This window comes from Ornithorhynchus anatinus, chromosome 14, assembly GCF_004115215.2.
Source record: "Ornithorhynchus anatinus isolate Pmale09 chromosome 14, mOrnAna1.pri.v4, whole genome shotgun sequence".
Classification (NCBI taxonomy): Eukaryota; Metazoa; Chordata; class Mammalia; order Monotremata; family Ornithorhynchidae; genus Ornithorhynchus; species Ornithorhynchus anatinus.
In genome coordinates, this window is record NC_041741.1 from 21,558,582 (window position 1) to 21,579,198 (window position 20,617).

Genomic DNA, 20,617 nt, shown 5'->3' on the forward strand with positions numbered 1-20,617 from the left:
GATATAGGACCATAAAAACTAATGGACTTCTTTTAACTGTCCAAAGCACTGTCATTGGTCTAATGCATGTCCAATTGGGATGTCACTGACAGCTGCCATTTCAAGCATACTTCAGATAACCCTGCCTGGAAAAAGGAAATTCAGGGTGATGCCCATCTAAACCAGGAGTGAAGCACACTGAGCTGAGCAGATGGGATATTAAATAGAAATGCAATTGCTATCTAAAGGGCTACCTTCCACATTCATTCCTTTAGGTTGAGGCCTTTACAATGAAACCATCCACTCCTCTAGACGATGGTTTTTTGTGATTTTTTTTTAGTTCATGCCATTTTGGGACAGTAATAAAGCTGGTATAAGACACAGATATGCCAAGCAAAATGACATGGAAATCAACAATGGAGGACATGGCAGATATCAATATGGCTATATCATTCAAAGAAATAAAAATACCTTGGCATAAAACAACAACTGGGCTAAAGAAAGGGTTGATCAGCAGAAGCATTCCTACTAAGGCCTAAAGACTGCATACATCAGCTCTGTACATATCTATGAGGAGTTGTTTTCAGAATGCTACATCTTAGCTATGTAGGAGATTGACAACTTCAAAAGATCCTGGAGTGAAGGGAGAAGTACTGAAAACGAGTGGACATTTACAGAAAATGAGAATTCCTTCATATGGCCAAAGAACATACAGGTATATAAAGCACTTGTGTAAGGCATGCATTTAGGAGTGTGTCTGTTCTGTTATGATCTGTTATGATCCAGGATTCAATTGTTTTTCCCAAGCCATGTGTCTCCCTGGGTGCTATTGCAGACCATATTCAAGTCTGTCTTGCAAAAGGTAGGAGAGCTTGACTGAGACGCTGGAGGGATGTGCTTCTTTCTCTTTTTGGAAGTTTCTGCTTTGCCATTGCCAAGGAGTAGTACATTCCAAAATTGTTGACAATGACAAGCACGGGCATGGCTATGGTTAGCACCCCAGCCAAAGCACACAGAGCCCCCACTAACATACCTGACCAGGTCTGGGGATACATATCCCCATAACCTAAGGTCGTCATGGTGACCACAGCCCAGCAAAACCCAATGGGGATGTTTTTGAACTGCGTATGCTCACTAGCAGATGGGTCATTGGGTTGAGCTCCTATTCTCTCAGCATAGTAGATCATGGTGGCAAATATCAAAACTCCTAAGGCCAGGAAGATGATCAATAACAAAAACTCATTAGTGCTAGCTCGTAGAGTGTGTCCGAGCACTCTCAAACCTACAAAATGTCGAGTGAGCTTGAAGATTCTTAGAATTCTCACAAACCTCACAACCCTGAGGAAACCAAGTACATCTTTAGCAGCTTTGGATGACAGCCCACTCAGTCCCACCTCTAAATAGAAAGGCAGGATTGCCACAAAGTCAATGATATTCAAGAGGTTTTTGATGAATTCAAGTTTATTGGGGGAAAAACAACGCGAACTAAAAATTCAAATGTAAACCACACCACACACACTCCTTCTACATACGTCAGAGCAGGATCCGTTTCAATTTCATACTGTAGAACTACTTTTGTGCCATTGATGACTGGTTCTGTCTTGTTTATAATGGTATTGAAAGCTTCGTGTGTCTCCAGGCAGAAGGTGGTGATTGAAACCAAGATGAAGAATAAAGAAGCAAAGGCAATAAACTGCCAAAAGAAAACAGAAATACAACTCAGAAAACATTTTGTTCAAGATGCAATCACAAGCATCTTTGTAGACAAGGAGGAATAGATTGTAACCTAGAAATTGAATTTAGGTTTTACCCAGGAAATTAGATTTATTTCTAGATTATATGCAGAAAATAACCTTTATCACTCTGTTGAATAAACATAAAGAACTCTACCTAAAAGACTGCATTTTATCTGTGATTAATTTTTAATGTTTGTCTCCCCTGTAGATTGTAAGATCCTGGTAGGCACGGATGACGCTTACCAACTCTATTATACTGTACTTTCCCAAGTGCTTAGCATAGCATATTCTGCAGATGATAAGAGCTCAATAAATGCCACTGATTTTCACTTGATTTATTACACTATAGAAACGCCCCCAGAAGACATTTGATCACCTTCATACAATTCTCAGCACCTCTGGATGCCCCTAAAAAGCCTCAAACATGTTATATTCTGCTTCTAGAGCTATGCTAAGTATTTCTTTAAAGATTTAAATTTCCTGAATTTCAGCAACAACACTCTCATTTCAATTAAAAAAAATCTTTTATTATTGGTTTAAATACCAAGGGGGGGCTTTTCTAGAATTTAAACTTGAGGAGGAAGGGAAGACCAAAGACAAATAATGAGAACAAGTAAGTGGACTTTTGGAGAAAAAGGAGAAATCGTATTGTAAACATACTCTTCTGTCTCTTATTATAATTACTACATCACTCCACTTTGCAGTATGACAGCAACGTCTGATTTGAAAGTAAATGGAATGAATAGTTTAATAAATTTACAATATAAACAGATATTCAATCTTTTCCTTGGAAGTCATTTGAAAACTTCACACATATTTCTGATGAAAATGGTCATTCATACAAGTTGCTGATTCATGAATGAACCACAGGATCGCTAAAGCGTTTAGAAAGTATTATAGTTTGCTTGAAATTAAAAATTAGATACTTCCCACTGTACAATAAAATTCTCCCAATTAACACATATGAATGTTTCCAAATTATATACCTATTCAAATATCTAAGAGATAAATAGAGGAAGGAGAGAAAATATCATTTTCAAATTTCCCCAGTAATTCCCTAAAACAATCTATGGCAACATTAGAAATTACTGTTGAAGTCCCTAACACCCCCCCACTGAAATAGCTTTCAAAATTCTTATAGTCCAAAATGTCTGTATCCTCTGTTCATATCAGCTACATAGTATAGCACTGTGAGACTTAGAAATTCAGAGCCCCAGGAAAAGCTCTGGCATTTTATAAACATTATTTAATTTAAACCTTTGTTTCTGTGTAAAATAGTGTTAAAAATGAAAGTGAAGAAATCTACCATGTTTCAGTGAAGCACAAATTTTCTTTATTATGTGTCATTTTTGGAGAAAACACATTGGTCCTCCATAACAACATGCTCCCATGAATACTTTAAAGAAGTTAGTTATATAGAGAGTGGCTCATAATATGATAGCATTCTCAATTTTTAATCTCTTGGCTTTTACATCTTATTGGTAAATTTTAAAAATAATACTAAATATCAGATAATTTAGACAAAGGTTTAAATAAACACTAACTCAAAAATCTCAATTATTTGGTATTTATAAGACTCCCTGTTTAAATCATTTCTACTATGGGGCGAGTATGGCATTAAGCACTTGAGAGAGTACAACAGAATTACTAGATATGACCCCTGCCCTCAAGGATTTTTCAATCTAACAACGAAGACAGAGGAAATAATAAAGATATGTAAATAAGTGCTAGGAAGTCAAGTAGATGAATAGCCAATGCTTAGGCTATGCAAAAGTGCTGAAGGGGTAGTTGGGTGGGAGATAAGGTGGGGAGATTAGAAATTAATAAAGGAAGGGCTCAGAGGATATGCGACTTCAGAAGGGCACTGTTTCAAAATACTATAGTATTATGAGTCAGAGTATCCCTGATAGGCCTCTCTATCAAGTCAATTTTTCATAGGATGATATCAAATACATATATCACAAATATGTAATCACATTTCATCACATTTATTCTTATAAAAAGTCAAAAGAGAATTGGGAAATACCTAAGCATTTCCAACCCCATCTTCTCATTCCATAATTTATTTTAATGCTTGTTTTTTTTTAGATTGCAAGTTCCTTATTGGCAGGGAATGTGTTTACTAACTCTGATGTTTTGTACTCTCTCAGGCACTTCCTACACTGCTCTGCATACAGTAAGCACCCAATAAATTCTCTTGATTGATTCACTGAAAGGACTCAGGCACAGTTCTGTTTCAGTTTCTCACCTGTTTTCACCTCTCCTTCATTCCATTTAAATTAGTACATCAATATTTATTAAGCACTTACTTTGAGCAGAGCACTATACTAAGTTATGCATTTGAGAGAGCAGTTGATAGACATGTTCTCTGCCCTCAAGGAGCTGTCTAGAAGGAGTAGTCCCTACTCAACTACTATAATCCAGCCCAAACACTTTGCCCCTCTAATGCCAACCTACTCACTGTACTTCGACCTCAACTATCTCACCACTGACCTCTCACCCATGTCCTGCCTCTGGTCTGGAACGGCCTGCCTCTGGCCTGGAATGGCCTCCCTCTTCCTATCCAACAATTACTCTCCCTGCCTTCATAGCCTTACTGAGGGCACATCTCCAAAAGGCCTTCCCTGTCTAAGCCCTATTTTCCTTTTCTTTCTCTTCCTTCTGTGTCACCCTGAATTGCTCCCTATATTCCCATCCCCACAACACTTAGGTATAGATCCATAATTTATTTATTTATATTAATGTCTGTCTCCCCCTCTAGACTCTAAGCTCATCATGGGCAAGGGATTTGTTTGCTATATTGTTACAGTGTACTCTCCCAAGCACTTACTACAGTGCTCTGCCTACAGTAAGAGCTCAATAAATACAATTGATTAAGTGACAGACAGGGGTGAGGGTGGGGTGAATATCAAGGATACATAGAGAAGCAGCGTGGCGCAGTGGAAAGAGCACGGGCTTTGGAGTCAGGGCTCATGAGTTCGAATCCCAGCTCTGCCACTTGTCAGCTGTGTGACTGTGGGCAAGTCACTTAACTTCTCTGTGCCTCAGTTCCCTCATCTGTAAAATGGGGATTAAGACTGTGAGCCCCACGTGGGACAACCTGATTCCCCTGTGTCTACCCCAGCGCTTAGAACAGTGTTCTGCACATAGTAAGCGCTTAACAAATACCAACATTATTATTATTAGGAAGGGGAAGTAGGGAAAATGAGGACTTAGTTGGGTAAGGCCCCTTGAGGATGTGATTTTAAGAAGATTCTGTTGGATATAAAAGGGGGAGGGAGATCAGGGCTAGTGGTTAGGAGCTGATTGAGGGGTCAGTGGTGAGATAAGCGGGATCGAGTTTCATTGAATAGGTTGATGATGATGATGTTGATTGTATTTGTTAAGCACTTACTGTGTGCCAAGCACTGTTCTAAGCACTGGGGTAGATACAAGATTAGGTGGTCCCACTTGGGGTTCAAAGTCTTAATCCCCATTTTACATATGAAGTAACTGAGGCCCAGAGAAGTTACATGACTTGCCCAAAGTCACACAGCTGATAAGTGGCGAAGCCAGGATTAGAACCCACAACCTCTGACTACCAAGCCTGGGCTCTTTCCACTAAGTCACACTACCTCTCTAAGGATGGTGTTAGAGGAATGAAGTGCATGGGGCCAGGTTGTAGTAGGAAATTAGTGAGACCAAGAGTTGATGGAAGACCTTAAAGCCAATAGTAAAGAGCTTCTGTTGATTGATTAATTCATTCAATTGTATTTACTAAGCGCTTACCATGTGCAGAGCACTGTATTCAATGCTTGGGAAAGTACAATAAAACAATAAACAGGCACAATCCCTGCCCCCAACAAGCTCACAGTGTAGAAGAGGGGAGACAGACATCAGTACAAATAAATAAAATTACAAATATAAACATAAGTGCTGTGGGGCTGGGATGGGGGGAAAGAGCAAAGGATGTGTCAGGGAGATGCAGAGGGAGTGGAAGATGAGGAAAAATGAGGCTTAGCCTGGGAAGGCCTTTTGGAAGAGATGCGCCTTCAGTAAGTCTTTGAACAGAGGGAAAGTAATTGTCAGATTTGAGGAAGGAATGCATTCTAGGATTTGAGTAGGGAGGGCATTCCAGACCAGAGGCAGGATGTGGATCAGGTGTCGATGGCAAGACAGGTGAGATCAAGCCACAGTGAGAAGGTTAGCATTAGAGGAGCAAAGTATGCGTGCTGGGTTGTACAATAAGAGAAGCAAAGTGAGGTAGGAGGGAGAAAGGTGGTGGAGTGCTTAGGTTGGTATTAGTGGAGTGTGTGGGCTGGATTGTATTAGGAAACCAGTGAAGTAAGAGAAGAGGGAGCAAGGTGATTGAGTGCTTTAAAGCCAATGGTAAGGAGTTTTTTTTTGATGTCGAGGTAGATGGGCAGCCATTGAAGGTTCTTGTAGAGTCGGGAGACATAGACTGAACATTTTTGTTGAAAAATGATCTGTGCAGCAGAGTGAAGTATGGACTGAGTGGGGAAAGACAGGATGTTGGGAGGTCAGTGAGTAGGCAGATGCAGTATTCAAGGCAAAGTAGGATAAGTGCTTGGATCAGCATGGTAGCAGTTTGGATGGAGAGGAAAGGGTGGATTTTAGCAATGTTGTGAAGACAGAACGAACAGAATTTTGTGACAGATTGAATATATGGTTGGAATCAGTTGAGGACAAAACCAAGTTTATGGGCTTGTGATAAAGAGAGGTTAGTGGTATTGTCTACAGTGATGGGAAAGACAGGGTTTGGGGGAGAAGATAAGGTCTACAATTCTGGACATGTCTAGTTTGAGGTGTCAGCAGTATATCCAGGAAGAGATGTCCTGAAGTCAAGAGGCAATGTGAGATTGCAGGGAAGGAGAGAGAATGGGTGAGCTTTTTTTTTTTTAAGAAAAATGATCTGGGAAGCAGAATGAATTATTGACTGTGGAGGGGAAAGAGATGAGACAGGGAAGTCATTAAGGAGGTTTTTGCAGGAGTGAAGGTAGGATAAGTGACTGGATCAGCACAGTAAATTTCAATGGAAAGGAATGGGCAGCTTCTAGAGATGTTAGAGAAGAAGCGTGGCTCAGTGGAAACAGCACAGGCATGGAAGTCAGAGGACATGGGTTCTAATCCTGGCCCCTCCACTTGTGTGCTGTGTGACCTTGGGCAAGCCACTTAACTTCTCCATGCCTCAGTTACCTCATCTGTAAAATGGGGATTAAACTGTAAGCCCCACGTGGGACAACCTGATTACTTATACCAACCCCAATACTTAGAACAGTGCTTGGCACACAATAAGTACTCAACAAATACCATTATTATTATTATTATTACTATGTTGTGAAGGTAGAATTTACATGATTTGGTGACAGACCCAATACGTTAGTTGAATGAAAAAGACCAGTTTAAGATAATTCCAAGGTTACAAGTTATAGGGTATGCCTACACTTATGGGAAAGTCATGGAGAGGACAGGGGAAGTTTATTGAAGGCTCATATTCTTATTTAAGGCACATCTCTTCCAAGAGACCTTCCCTGACTAAGCCCTCCTTTCCTCTTCTCCCACTCCTTCCTCTATGGTCCCGACTGCTTCTTTTGTTCATCCCCACTCCTAGCCTCATAGAGCTTACATTGTCATTTATTTACTTATTTATATTAATGTCTGTGTCCCCCTCTAGACTGCAATCTCATTTTGGGCAAGGAATGTGTCTATTTATTGTTATATTGTACTCTCCCAAACACTCAGTACAGTGCTTTGCACACAGTGAGCACTCAATAAATATGAATGAACTGAAGTTTAAGAGTTCTGTTGTGGGCTTATTATGTCAGAGTTATTGGTGGGACATCCAAGATGTCTTGAAGGCAAGAGGAAATGCATGATTTCAGAGAAGAAGAGAAGCTGAGACTGGAGAGGCTGGTTGATTGAGAAGTAGATTTGGGAATCAGTCTTGTAGAGATGGTAGTTGAAGCTGGGGAATAATATCAGTTATTCAAGGGAATGGGTGAAGATGGAGAATAGAAAACCCAGAACTGAGCCTTGGAGAGTAGGGGGTTAGGGGATGGGAGATAGAGAAGTCTGTGAAAGACACTGTAAAGGAATGACTGAGAGATACAAGGAGAACCAGGAGAGGACAGTGCCAGTGAAGCCAAGGTTAAACTGTGTTTCGAGGAGTAGGGGGTGGTCTTCAGTTACAAAGGCAGCTGAGAGGTTGAGGAGGATTAGAATGGAGTAGCAGCCAATGGATATGGCAAATAGGAGGTCATTCATGACCTAAAAAAGGGCAGTTTCCATGCTCTGCACACAGTAAATAATAAATACCATTGAGTGGAAGAGGTAGAACCATATTTCATTCATTCATTCAATAGTATTTATTGAGCGCTTACTATGTGCAGAGCACTGAACTAAGCACTTGGAATGAACAAGTCGGCAACAGATAGAGACAGTCCCTGCCGTTTGACGGGCTTACAGTCTAATCGGGGGAGACGGACAGACAAGAACAATGGCAATAAATAGAGTCAAGGGGAAGAACATCTCGTAAAAACAATGGCAACTAAATAGAATCGAGGTGATGTACATTTCATTAACAAAATAAATAGGGTAATGAAAATATATACAGTTGAGCGGACGAGTACAGTGCTGAGGGGATGGGAAGGGAGAGGGGGAGGAGCAGAGGGAAAGGGGGGAAAAGAGGGTTTAGCTGCGGAGAGGTGAAGGGGGGATGGTAGAGGGAGTAGAGGGAGAAGAGGAGCTCAGTCTGGGAAGGCCTCTTGGAGGAGGTGAGTTTTAAGTAGGGTTTTGAAGAGGGGAAGAGAATCAGTTTGGCGGAGGTGAGGAGGGAGGGCGTTCCAGGACCGCGGGAGGACGTGGACCAGGGGTCGACGCGGGATAGGTGAGACCGAGGGACAGTGAGGAGGTGGGCAGCAGAGGAGCGGAGCGTGTGGGGTGGGCGATAGAAAGAGAGACGGGAGGAGAGGTAGGAAGGGGCAAGGTGATGTAGAGCCTTGAAGCCTAGAGTGAGGAGTTTTTGTTTGGAGCGGAGGTTGATAGGCAACCACTGGAGTTGTTTAAGAAGGGGAGTGACATGCCCAGATCGTTTCTGCAGGAAGATGAGCCGGGCAGCGGAGTGAAGAATAGACTGGAGCGGGGCGAGAGAGGCAGAAGGGAGGTCAGAGAGAAGGCTGACACAGTAATCTAGCCAGGATATAACGAGAGTCCGTAGCAGTAAGGTAGCCGTTTGGGTGGAGAGGAAAGGGCGGATCTTGGTGATATTGTAAAGGTGAAACCGGCAGGTCTTGGTAACGGATGGGGGTGTCAAGGATAGAATCGGAGGAGAGGAAGTGGAGGTAGCAGGTATAAATACCTCATTTGAGGACTTTGGAAAGAAATGAAGGGAAATGGAGTGAAAACTTGAAGGCACAATGAGGGTAAGAGGAGGTTTTTTGAGGATAAGAGATACAAAATGACCCCTGACTCACAATATGACTGAAACTACAGTGGCCAAGGGATTATTTTCTTTCTGGCATATGAATAACGATATAATAATAGAATAAAAACAGCAGTTCTGGGCCAAATCTGTATTGGGACCAGATACATTTCTGTCCAAGTGATGTTTTCATCAGAATTTGTATGAAATGGGTAATATTATTAGTACTGTTACCAATCAAGGATAGAAAGAGAACCAAGAGATTGGAGTTAATCCTTGGCTCCACAACCAACTTTGCTTCAATTGTTTTATTTTTCCAACATTTTCAAGTCAATTGTACACAAATGTTCCTTATTTTTTCTATGAACGACTGATCTATTTATGTCTGCTGTCTTCCTCTCCTTCAATGTGCAACCTGCAATTGCTAAAAGGAAAAAACAGTGGTTCATTCTAGTTGGATGGCACGGTTTTCAGAACTTCTCCTTGATCTACTGTCTACATGAAAAGAAAACTGTTGAATATTTAATGAGACCTTGGAAATACTACATTCATTATTCTCTATGATTTCCACAGTGCAGACTTAAAAAGAAACATAAATTGTATCTGCCATGAAGGGTAATAATTCCATAAATAGTCAGCAAAACATTATTTAAACAATATTCAGGACTCCATTGGTCTTCTAAACCTAAAAAACAAATGATCAAAAAATACTGAATGCTTTAGAGATACTGGGTTTTTTGACTTAGTCTTCTTTGAAGTGATATTTTTGGGAGTTTTTTGTTCTGCTGTCAATATTTTAGCACAACTTTACATCACTATCATTACTGTACTTCAGAGATGAGAATTTCTAAGATCTTATTGCAAGTTAAAGCAACTTAGATTTATACTGACATTTATTCTGTTCGTAGATATTTATGTTATTTTAATGAGATTCTCATTCAACAGTGTAGCCTTTTCTTGTTATAATATATATCTATATTTTTTTTAGTTTGACCAAATATCCTATTTAGCTGGGAGAGTCATTTAGAATACAAAAATGTCCCAGAATTGGGATCGTAAATATAGTAACACATAATAGAACACATTATAAAGACAATTTATTTTAAAAAGCAGAATGGGCCTAGTGGAAAGCAGTGTGGCCTAGTGGAATAAAACACAGGCTGGGGAGTCAGAAGGACCTGGGTTCTAATGCTGGCTCTGCCACTTGTCTGCTGTGTGAGCTTGGGCTAGTCACTTAACTTCTCTGTGCCTCCGTTACCTCATCTGTAAAATGAGGATTAAGACTGTAAGACCCCATATGGGACATGGACTGTGCCCAACCTGATTAGCTTGTATCTACCCCAGTGTATAGTACAGTTCCTGGCACAAAGAAAGTACTTAATAAATACCATTTTTAAAAAGGCATACTTTAAAAAGATTTAGCAGGTATTTGGGGATGAGGGCATGAGTGCAATAATGAGTTCCATTATTGTTCAACCTTAGTTTCCAAGTGGCTACAAATTGTGTGTAAATTTAGAAGGTTTTATTACTTGGGGTGTCACTTCCTCCAAGAAGGCGACCTGCAGATAATTGGCTGGGAGAAGAGAACTGGGTGATTGGACCCCTACTCCTCTAAAAGTTCTTTTGTACTTACAGGCCTGTGTCTCCCTGTGACAATTTGGGGGGGTGTCAGCTCACATCAGCCTTTTCCGAGGACTTGGAGCCATTTGTAAGATATTGGACATCTAGAGGTACCCCCCAAGGTCCTAGCACCCTTGACTTTGAGGTTAATTTTAGGGGCTCAGTCAAATGTCCTCCCAAAGTTTCTCCCATTAGCCTGCTACCAATTTCTTATAGCAGTTGCCACTTCAATTACTTTTGGCCATTATCTAGTGTCCCTAAGACCCTATGTTCAACTTTCTGAACCATTTTGTTCACTTTCTCACTTTCCTTCTCTGCATCACTATACTGATCACTGAAGACTTCAATATCCACCTGGAGTTTCCCGTGATCTTCCCACTTCCCACTTTCTCTCATTCCTTAATTCCACTGACCTACTGCTCCATGCCACCTCACCCATTCACCAACATAGACGCGATCAATTTCATCAAAAATTACTGTACAGTTTCCAATCTTACCAACTCTGAAATTACACTCTCTGACCACCATCTCCTGATATGCCTTCTCTCTCACAACCTCCCAACCCTCAATCTGTTCTATTCCTCATAGAGTCCTGTGGTCACTGAACTCTTACAATTTTCCAAACCCATCACATCCCATTTGGTCTCCATATATATCGTACCATTTCTTGACCCACATATCCCTGCCCCCAACCCTCTCTCCACTGAACTCAATTTCATCACTCTACTATTCCTCTATCAGTCTCCCACCATTGATCACCTACACAGCATGCTTCCTCCACCTTGGTGTACAAGCTGTGGAGAGCTGCTGGTCAAAATCCTGACACCAGACTAAACTTGTCCATCTTAAATGCATCCTCATCTGCTTTACCTCTGACCTTTCATTTGCCTGGCAACAATGCTTCGTCATCCTTATTGACTTTCATGTCCATTGCTTGAAGCAGTTTTTCAGACTCTTAACTCCCTCCTCAAATCACACGATCCTCAACCCACCTATCTCTTGCCCCAATGATCTTGCCACATATTTCAGCAACAAAACTGGGACCGTTAGGTGTGATCTCCCTAAAATCTCCCCTGCTTTTCTCCAGTCCCTTCTTCTTCTTGCCCCATATTTGACTCTCCTATCCTTCCCAGCAGTATCTCAAGAGGAGATTTCCAGTCTCCTCTCAAATTCTACAAGCTCCACCTGTACTTCCAATCCTATCTTTTCACATCTTATCAAAACATTTGCTCCCTCTTTTCTTCCCTCTCTGACCATTATCTTCAACCACTCATTTCCACCAGCTCCCTCCCCAGTGCTTTTAAACTAGCCCAAGTAACCCCAACCCTAAAAAAAAGCCCTCTCTGGACCTCATTATACCTTCTGGTTATTGTTCTATTTCCCTACTACCATTCTTATCCAAATTCCTTGAGTGAGTTGTCTACCCTCCTTGCATCCACTTCCTCCCTTCTAACTCTCCTCTTGATCACCCCCCTGTAATTCGGCTTCTACTCCCTTCACTACATGGAAACCTCCCTCTCTAAGGTCACACTGTCCACAGGCTACAGAGACATCAGAGAAACAGGAAGAGGATGAAAATAATTACATCTGTTACATTAAGTGAGAAGGAGGTCACTGATGACCTTGGGGCTGACAGTTTCCATAGAGTGCAGGAGTGGAAGCTGGATTATAGAGGGTCACAATGAGAGCTGGAGTAGAAGATGTGGAGATGGTAGGTGTAGAAAACCCATTCGAGGAGTTTGGACTGGAAGGAAGGAGAGAGATGGGACAAGAGCTGGATGGTGCTGAGAAGGTTAAGAGAGGCTTTTTTAAGCGAGGGGAGTTGGGGGAGGAGAAGAGTGAGTAGTTGCAGATGACAGTCACGGAAGGAAGAAGAGTATGAAGGGATTGGGTCAGAAGTGCTGGTGGAGGGGGTAGATTTAGAAAGCAGTTGAGAAAGGGTTTGTGAAGAACAGGATGCATGGGGCAGACTCAAAGACAGCCAAAAGCTCATTATGGTGACAAGAATTTATCCTTACATATCAACAGGGAGGGGGAGTGCTGGTCCTGCATTGATCATTTCACCCTCACTCATATGCATGGATGGAACCTCAGTCAGTAGCTTCAGCTTGGAAAATATGGGACAGTTAAATATATACATATAATTCCATGTGGAAAAAAATATTGCAATAGTGCAATTACTCATTTTCTATATGCATTAGGGAATCATTGAATGTATTTTCTAAGTTTGGATTAACTCCATATCTTCAATATTAATGTAGCTTCTCTATCAATAATCACTTCAAATCATTGTAGATCTCATGAGCTCTGTAAGAGATAAATAAGAAAAACTCTACTTAGGCATAAAAATATAGCCTGTACTTCACTTTAGCAATCCTTTTATGCATATATGAAAATGAAAATACCTATATCTCAGTGCAAGATTAAATATTTACCTAAAACCTGTCTACTGCTGAACATGACAAGCCTTAACTTGGAATTTGCAATCTGTTGTCAGTTCCAATTAGAACTTTAATGTTAGTCCTCACCAAGGTTTGAATGGAATTTCTTGAAGCACCTTTGATTTCATGTGGCTTTAAAATATATTTCTACCTCAGTCTATATTTAGTAGGCTTAGAAGTGGTGGACCATGAAAGAAAATTATTTTTAGTTATCGAAATAACATACGACAAAGGTATTTTGATTGATTGATCCTGGCGAGATGTTGTTGAAGACACCATTATTTTATGACGTTCAAGTGAAGGGACAAGGTGAGTTGTCCAGAGATACAAGACAATGCAGACAGATGCTAAACCAGGAAAGTCAGTCTATCCCTTGCACCATACCAAAGCACCTGAAGACAACAGATGACTCCACCCTCACTGCAGATAGGAGGGAGTTCTGGAAAGATGGTGACAACTCTTCAGCCATCTTTAATCCAGGGCTGGAAGAAAACTGAAACTGGCTAGAATTCAGCTCTGGCATGGCTACTCAGGGGTGGCGGGGTGCTGGAAATGGCTCCTTCCCTGCCCCCTCAGTCACTTTGCTTGCCAGCATGATCACTGCTGTACTTTTCCCCCAATCTGGAAAGACCGCTCACCCCAGTGGAGTCCTCAGCACCCCAGCTGGAATGCTTTATTACATTCAGCACTGCTTTTGAAAACATCAAAGCTGAGACTGACACTTCTAACCCAATTTTGATTTTTAAGGCAAGAATAGGTTCTACCTGTTTTAACGGTTTCATCATTCACCTGCCTGGAGGCAGGGGACTAATCCCATCTGCCTTCTTAAAATCACATCTCCTCCAAGAGTCCTCACTTCCTCTACTTCTTCTCCCTTCTGTGACACCTATGCACCTGGATTCATATGTACTCTTTAAGAACTTGATATTCACCTAACCTTCAGGCCCACAGCACATAAGTCAAATCTGTAACTTATTTTAATGTTCATTTCCTCTTCTATCATCCTCATCGATATTTATTAAGCATCTACTACATGCAAAGCACTGTACTAGGTCCTGGGAAGAGTACAACACAACCAGGTTAGTAGATACATTTCCTGCCCACAAATAGCTTAGTCTAGTGGGGGAGACCAACATTGATATAAATGAATAATTTACAATATATAATTTAAAGATACGTACAGAAACACTGTGGTAATAATAATGTTGGTATTTGTTAAGCGCTTACTATGTGCCAAGCACTGTTCTAAGCACTGGGGTAGAAACAAGGTAATCAGGTTGTCCCACGTGAGGCTCACAGTTAATCCCCATTTTACAGATGAGGTAACTGAGGCACAGAGAAGTTAAGTGACTTGCCCATAGTCACACAGCTGACAAGTGGCAGAGCCGGGATTTGAGGGTGGGGCGGATATCAATACCCAAAGGTCATAGATCCAAATACTCTCCTGGACCCCCTCCAATCTGGGTTCCGTCCCCTCCACTCTACCGAGACTGCTCTCTCTAAGGTCACCCATGACCTCCTTCTTGCCAAATCCAATGGCTCCTACTCCATTCTAATCCTCCTTGACCTCTCTGCTGCCTTTGACACTAGCGACCATCCCCTCCTCCTCCACTCCTTATCTCACCTTGGCTTCACGGACTCCGTCCTCTCCTGGTTCTCCTCTTATCTCTCTGGCCGGTCATTCTCGGTCTCCTTCGCAGGCGCCTCCTCCCCCTCTCATCCTTTAACTGTTGGAGTTCCTCAAGGGTCAGTTCTTGGCCCTCTTCTGTTCTCCATTTACACTCACTCCCTGGGTGAACTCATTCGCTCTCACGGCTTTGACTACCATCTCTACGCAGATGACACACAGATCTACATCTCTGCCCCTGTCCTCTCCCCCTCCCTTCAGGCTCGCATCTCCTCTTGCCTCCAGGATGTCTCCACCTGGATGTCGGCCCGCCACCTAAAACTCAACATGAGCAAGACTGAGCTCCTCATCTTCCCCCCCAAGCCCGGTCCTCTCCCAGACTTCCCTATCACCGTGGATGGCACGACTATCCTTCCCGTCTCTCAGGCCCGCAATTTCGGTGTCATCTTTGACTCGTCTCTCTCGTTCACTCCACACATCCCATCCATTATCGAGACCTGCCGGTTTCACCTTTACAATATCACCAAGATCCGCCCTTTCCTCTCCACCCAAACTGCTACCTTACTGCTACAGGCTCTTGTTATATCCCAGCTAGACTACTGTGTCAGCCTTCTCTCTGATCTCCCTTCCTCCTCTCTCGCCCCGCTCCAGTCTATTCTTCACTTCGCTGCCCGGCTCATCTTCCTGCAGAAACGATCTGGGCATGTCACTCCCCTTCTTAAACACCTCCAGTGGTTGCCTATCAACCTCCGCTCCAAACAAAAACTCCTCACTCTAGGCTTCAAGGCTCTCCATCACCTTGCCCCTTCCTACCTCTCCTCCCTTCTCTCTTTCTACTGCCCACCCCGCACGCTCTGCTCCTCTGCCGCCCACCTCCTCATCGTCCCTCGGTCTTGCCTATCCCGCCGTCGACCCTGGGCCACGTCCTCCCGCAGTCCTGGAATGCCCTCCCTCCATACCTCCGCCAAACTAATTCTCTTCCCCTCTTCAAAACCCTACTTAAAACTCACCTCCTCCGAGAGGCCTTCCCAGACTGAGCTCCCCCCTTTTTTCCCTCTACTCCCTCTACCGTCCCCCCTTCACCTCTCCACAGCCAAACCCTTTTCTCCCCCCTTCCCTCTCCTCCTCCCCCTCTCCCATACCACTCCCTCAGCACTGTACTCGTCCACTCGACTGTATATATCTTTCCCACCCTATTTATTTTGTTTATTTTGTTTAATGATTCTATTTAGTTGCCATTGTTTTTACGAGATGTTCTTCCCCTTGACTATATTTATTGCCATTGTTTTTGTCTGCCTGTCTCCCCTGATTAGACTGTAAGACCGTCAAACGGCAGGGACTGTCTCTATCTGTTGCCAACTTGTTCATTCCAAGCGCTTAGTACAGTACTCTGCACATAGTAAGCGCTCAATAAATACTATTGAATGAATACTCTGGTGATGCAGCAGGGAGAGGGTGTCAGGGAAAAGAAGGATTGCAGAAGTTCTCTTGGAGATGTGACTTTAATCATAATTTGAAGGTGGGGAGATTGGTGGTCTGGCACAGATGGATGAGAAGGGAGTTCCAGGCTAGGGGAGGATGGGGGAAATGGGTTGGCTGTGAAATAGACAGGATTGGGGTATGATAAGTAAGTTGGTGCTAGAGGAGTGAAGTTTGTTGGCTGGGCTGCAGAGGAGATTAGTGAAGAGAGTTTGGATGGGGTGAACTGATTGAGTGCTTTAAAGCTGATGGAAAGGCGTTCTTGTTCGATGCAGAGATGGATGGGCAGCTACTCAATGGTCTTGGAGATGAGGGAGACATGGACTGAACATGTTTTTAGACAAATGATCTGTGCAGCAGAGTGAAGAATGGACTGGAGTGGGGAGAGAGGAGGCAGGGGGGTAAGCAAGGAGGATAATGCAGTAGTCAAGGTGGGACAGGATAAGAGCTTGGATCAGTGTGGTAGCAGTTTGGATGGAGAGGAAAGGGCATATTTTAACAAAGTGGGGAAGGTAGAACAATCAGGATTTGGTGATGGATTGAATACGTGGGTGGAATGAGAGAGATAAGTCAAGGACAACGGCAAGGTTACAGGCTTGAGAGAGGAGGACAGTATTTTCTACAGTAATGGGAAAGATTGGGCTTGGGAGGGAAGACAAGGAGTTTAATTTTGGATATGAAGGTCATTGTTTACCATAGAGAAGGCTGTTTCCCTGGAGTGAAGGTGGCAGAAGCCAGACAAGAGGGAATCAAAGAGAGAAATGGAGGGGAGGAAGTGGAGACAGTAGAAGTAAACAACTCTCTCAAGAAGTTTGGAGAGGAATGGTAGGAGGTAGATGGGGTGATAACTGGAGGGAGCTGTGGGATCAAGGGAGGGTTTTTTTAGGATAGGGGATACGTAAGCAGGTTTACAAGCAGTGAGGAAGAATCCATTGGAAAGTGAACAGCTGAAGATGGCAGTCAACGAGGGAAGAAGGGAGAGGATGAATGTTTCAAAAAGGATGAAAGGATGGGGTCAGAAGTACCAGGAGGGGTTAGATTTAGAGAGGAGGTGAGAGAGCTCTTTTTGAGTTACTTCAGGGAATATAGGAACAGTAAAAGAGGGTGGAGAGGGAGATGGGGATTGGAGATTTTAGGGAGAGCAGGTATGATGGGTTCACTTTTATTGATAAAGTATATAGTCAGGTCGATAGGGAAAAAGGTTGGTGGGGGTGGAGGGATAGGAGATTTAAGGAAGGAACTAAGTGTCTGAAACAGCTGGCAAGGTCAGTGGGTAAGGAAGTGAATTAGGAAGAAGTATTGTTGTCAGGAAAAGAAGAAGGCCTAATTGAAGCAGATAAGAAAGAATTTAAGGTGGACAAGGTCAGAGAGCTGTCTGGATTTCCACCAACAGCACTCCACTGCTTGGGCACAGGTGTGGAGGCAATATACTGTAGAGGTGATCCATGGTTGCAGGTTAGTGGTGTGAGATTGGTGGAGGGACAGAGGAGCAAAGGAGTTGAGATTATTTCAGAGGGTGGTGTTAAGGCTGCTGATTTGTGCGTCAAGAGAAAGTAGTTTGGATATGGAGGCCACATGGAGTAGGATGGCTATAGAATATTGGATCAAAAGGGAGTCAAAAGAATTCTAAATTCTAAGTTGACAGTTCTCTTTTTTATGGCAAGAAAGCACAGCAAAACCCAAACCTGTAAATAGCACAATATAGGAAATTAGAATATTTAACAATAACATTCTAATATTCTATTGGCAGTGTCAGATGAAGGTGGCACTTATTTGGTTTTCTTGATTTTTTTTCTGCTTCAAACTTTCTGCACCATTGGATAAATTGAGTCTAAATTTAGGACACAATAAATTATTCATTGCAGTCATATGCAGCTGAAGTTATCTTTTTCCCAAGTGGAAAAAAATCCTCTAGTAATTTAACTGGGTAAGTCAATCACAGTTCGCATTTTCAAGATACCATCTCAGTATTCTCAAGACAGTGGCCTCGCCTATTATAAAAGTACAGTTTCCTTATAAATATTTTCAACAGAAAGTTTAAGAACTAAAAAAGAACGCCTGAAAGAAAAGGACACTGTATTATTTATCAATACCAAAACTACTTCCTGTAAATTTCATTTCGTTGTTTCCTCTCCCACTCTTCACTGATTCAGTCTTCCACGACCACAGTCATGATTTGCCGAGTCCCTTCCATTTTACCCTTCCAAAATGGGGGGCAATCTTTAAGGGTCTACCATCCAAACCCCAAAGTTAATCCCCTCACCCAGTCCACTGCCTCCACCACCATGCAGTTTGATTAAATTCACTCTTTCAGGTGACTGGGTCAACATTCTGACTCTGGGTTCTAGAGAACCAGTTGCTGCTAGTTTGGGAAGATGTTATTCAGCTTTCCCACTTCGAAGATGCACCTTTCCAAGAAAACTTTACCATCTCTCTGAAAATATCCACACCATCCACCTAAACTGGCTTTAATATTTGTGTGCACAGAGTAAATTACGTTAATTGTTTTGAAGTCACTAAAAAAAACCCCTAAAATCCTATGCCAATTACCCATACTTATAAATTTCTATGGGACTAGCTCTTCTTCCTTCAGTGCTCTACTTATATAACTCTGGCCACAGTTTCCTAGATGACTTCTGGCTTTCCCCGTTCCTTTCCCGAGGAGCCTGGGGCTGGACTCAAGATCTACTGGACCTTGTTTAATTCCATCCGTATATTATTTCCCAGTGTTCTGTACTTCCGCACCCAGTAAGCATTTAATGAACACCATTACTCCTATTTATTCCTACTAGTACTCTTACTATTACTACTAATAATACTATTTATCCCCTATATCTGAAGCTCATAAGGGAAATCTGGTCTCTCTTTTAGAGCTATATCTGCCCTCAAATAATAAGCTTTCCAAAAGCCCCTTAAAACAAGTTCACCTGCTTCCTTTTTCTGTTTGCATGAACACTTCCTCCTGGATGACCTCTCCTTTTCAGGTGGGCTTCAGGTTATCAATCACTGACATTGATAATTACCTGTTCTCTCTCCTACTTAGACTGTGTGGCCCATGTGATATAGGAACTGCTTCCAACTTGTTATCATCTACCCCAGTGCTCACCACAGTACTTGACACAGTATGTAACTAACACATACAATAGTAATAGTTACAATAACAATTATAATAGAATTCTGAGTGGGATTTCTTCATCAATAGTAATAACTGTGGCATTTGTTAAGTACTTACTGTGAGCCAGACACAGTTTTAAGGACTGGGGTAGATACAAACAATAAGATTGGATACAATCCATGTCCCCCATGGGACTCACAGTTTTAATTCCTATTTTACAGATGAAGGGATTGAGACACACAGAAGCGAAGTGACTTGTGCAAAACAGACAAAACAGACAACCCAGGTCCTCCAGACTCACAGTCCCACATTCTACCCACTAGGCCACGCTGCTTCTTAGTAGGGAGCCTCTTTTGCTTAATGAGCTTTGCCTGGGAGAAGGACATATGGAGAGAGCATCCACTGAATTAAAACCAACTCAGGGCATAAATCCCCACTTCATGGGGCCAATGGAGGTGGTTGCCTCACCACCTTTTGAGCTGGACTCCCAGTCTTGCTCAGCCCAAGTCTCTGACAAAATCTTCAAGTTCCCAATCAGGACTACAAAGACCCAAGATGATGGCTTCCAGGCCATTCTGAAGTCCTATCTTTTTCTAGAGGCCTTTCTTGATTAATCTCTCATCTCCCCACCCTATTTTTCCTTTTACTGCCACCTCAGTCTTACCACATCACTTAAGCATTTGGGAGGGACTCACCTTCCACACTCCTGCTCTGTGACAGATATGCACATATCTTTAAACTGTATTGCTGTCCGCTACCCGTAATTCATTTTAGTAACTGTCTCCCCTGCTGGATTCAATCTCTCAATCAATTAAATAACTCTTTAAACTGTAATGCTGCCCTCTACCTGATACTCATTTTAGTATCTGTCTCCCCTGCTAGGTTCAATGGCTCAATCAATCAATGGTATTTATTGTGTGTTTACTGAGTGCAGAGCACTGTACTAAGCACTTGGGAGAGTACAATATAGCAGAGTTAGTAGAGATGTTCCCTGCCCCCTTCTACAGTCTAGAGAGGGAGGCAGACAATAAAATAAATTAGAGATAAGCACCTGAGTGTTGTGGGGCTGAGGGTAGGGTGAATGAAGGGTACAAATCCAAGTGGAAGTGCAGGATTATGAGCACCTTGAGGGAAGGGTTAATGGTTATTAACTTTATGGTATTCTCCCAAGGTCTTGGTACATCACTCTGCACAGAGTAT

At 42.4% G+C, this 20,617-nt stretch overlaps 1 protein-coding gene across 1 annotated transcript in view; it reads right to left on the bottom strand.

Moving 5' to 3' along the window:
• KCNC2 (potassium voltage-gated channel subfamily C member 2) overlaps window positions 1-20,617 on the bottom strand; it is a 212,091-nt gene that overhangs the window by 15,337 nt on the left and 176,137 nt on the right. Inside the window, 3 exon segments of the mRNA XM_029079484.1 lie at window positions 749-890; window positions 893-1,456; window positions 1,459-1,672. Coding sequence (XP_028935317.1) covers window positions 749-890; window positions 893-1,456; window positions 1,459-1,672 — 920 coding nt within the window.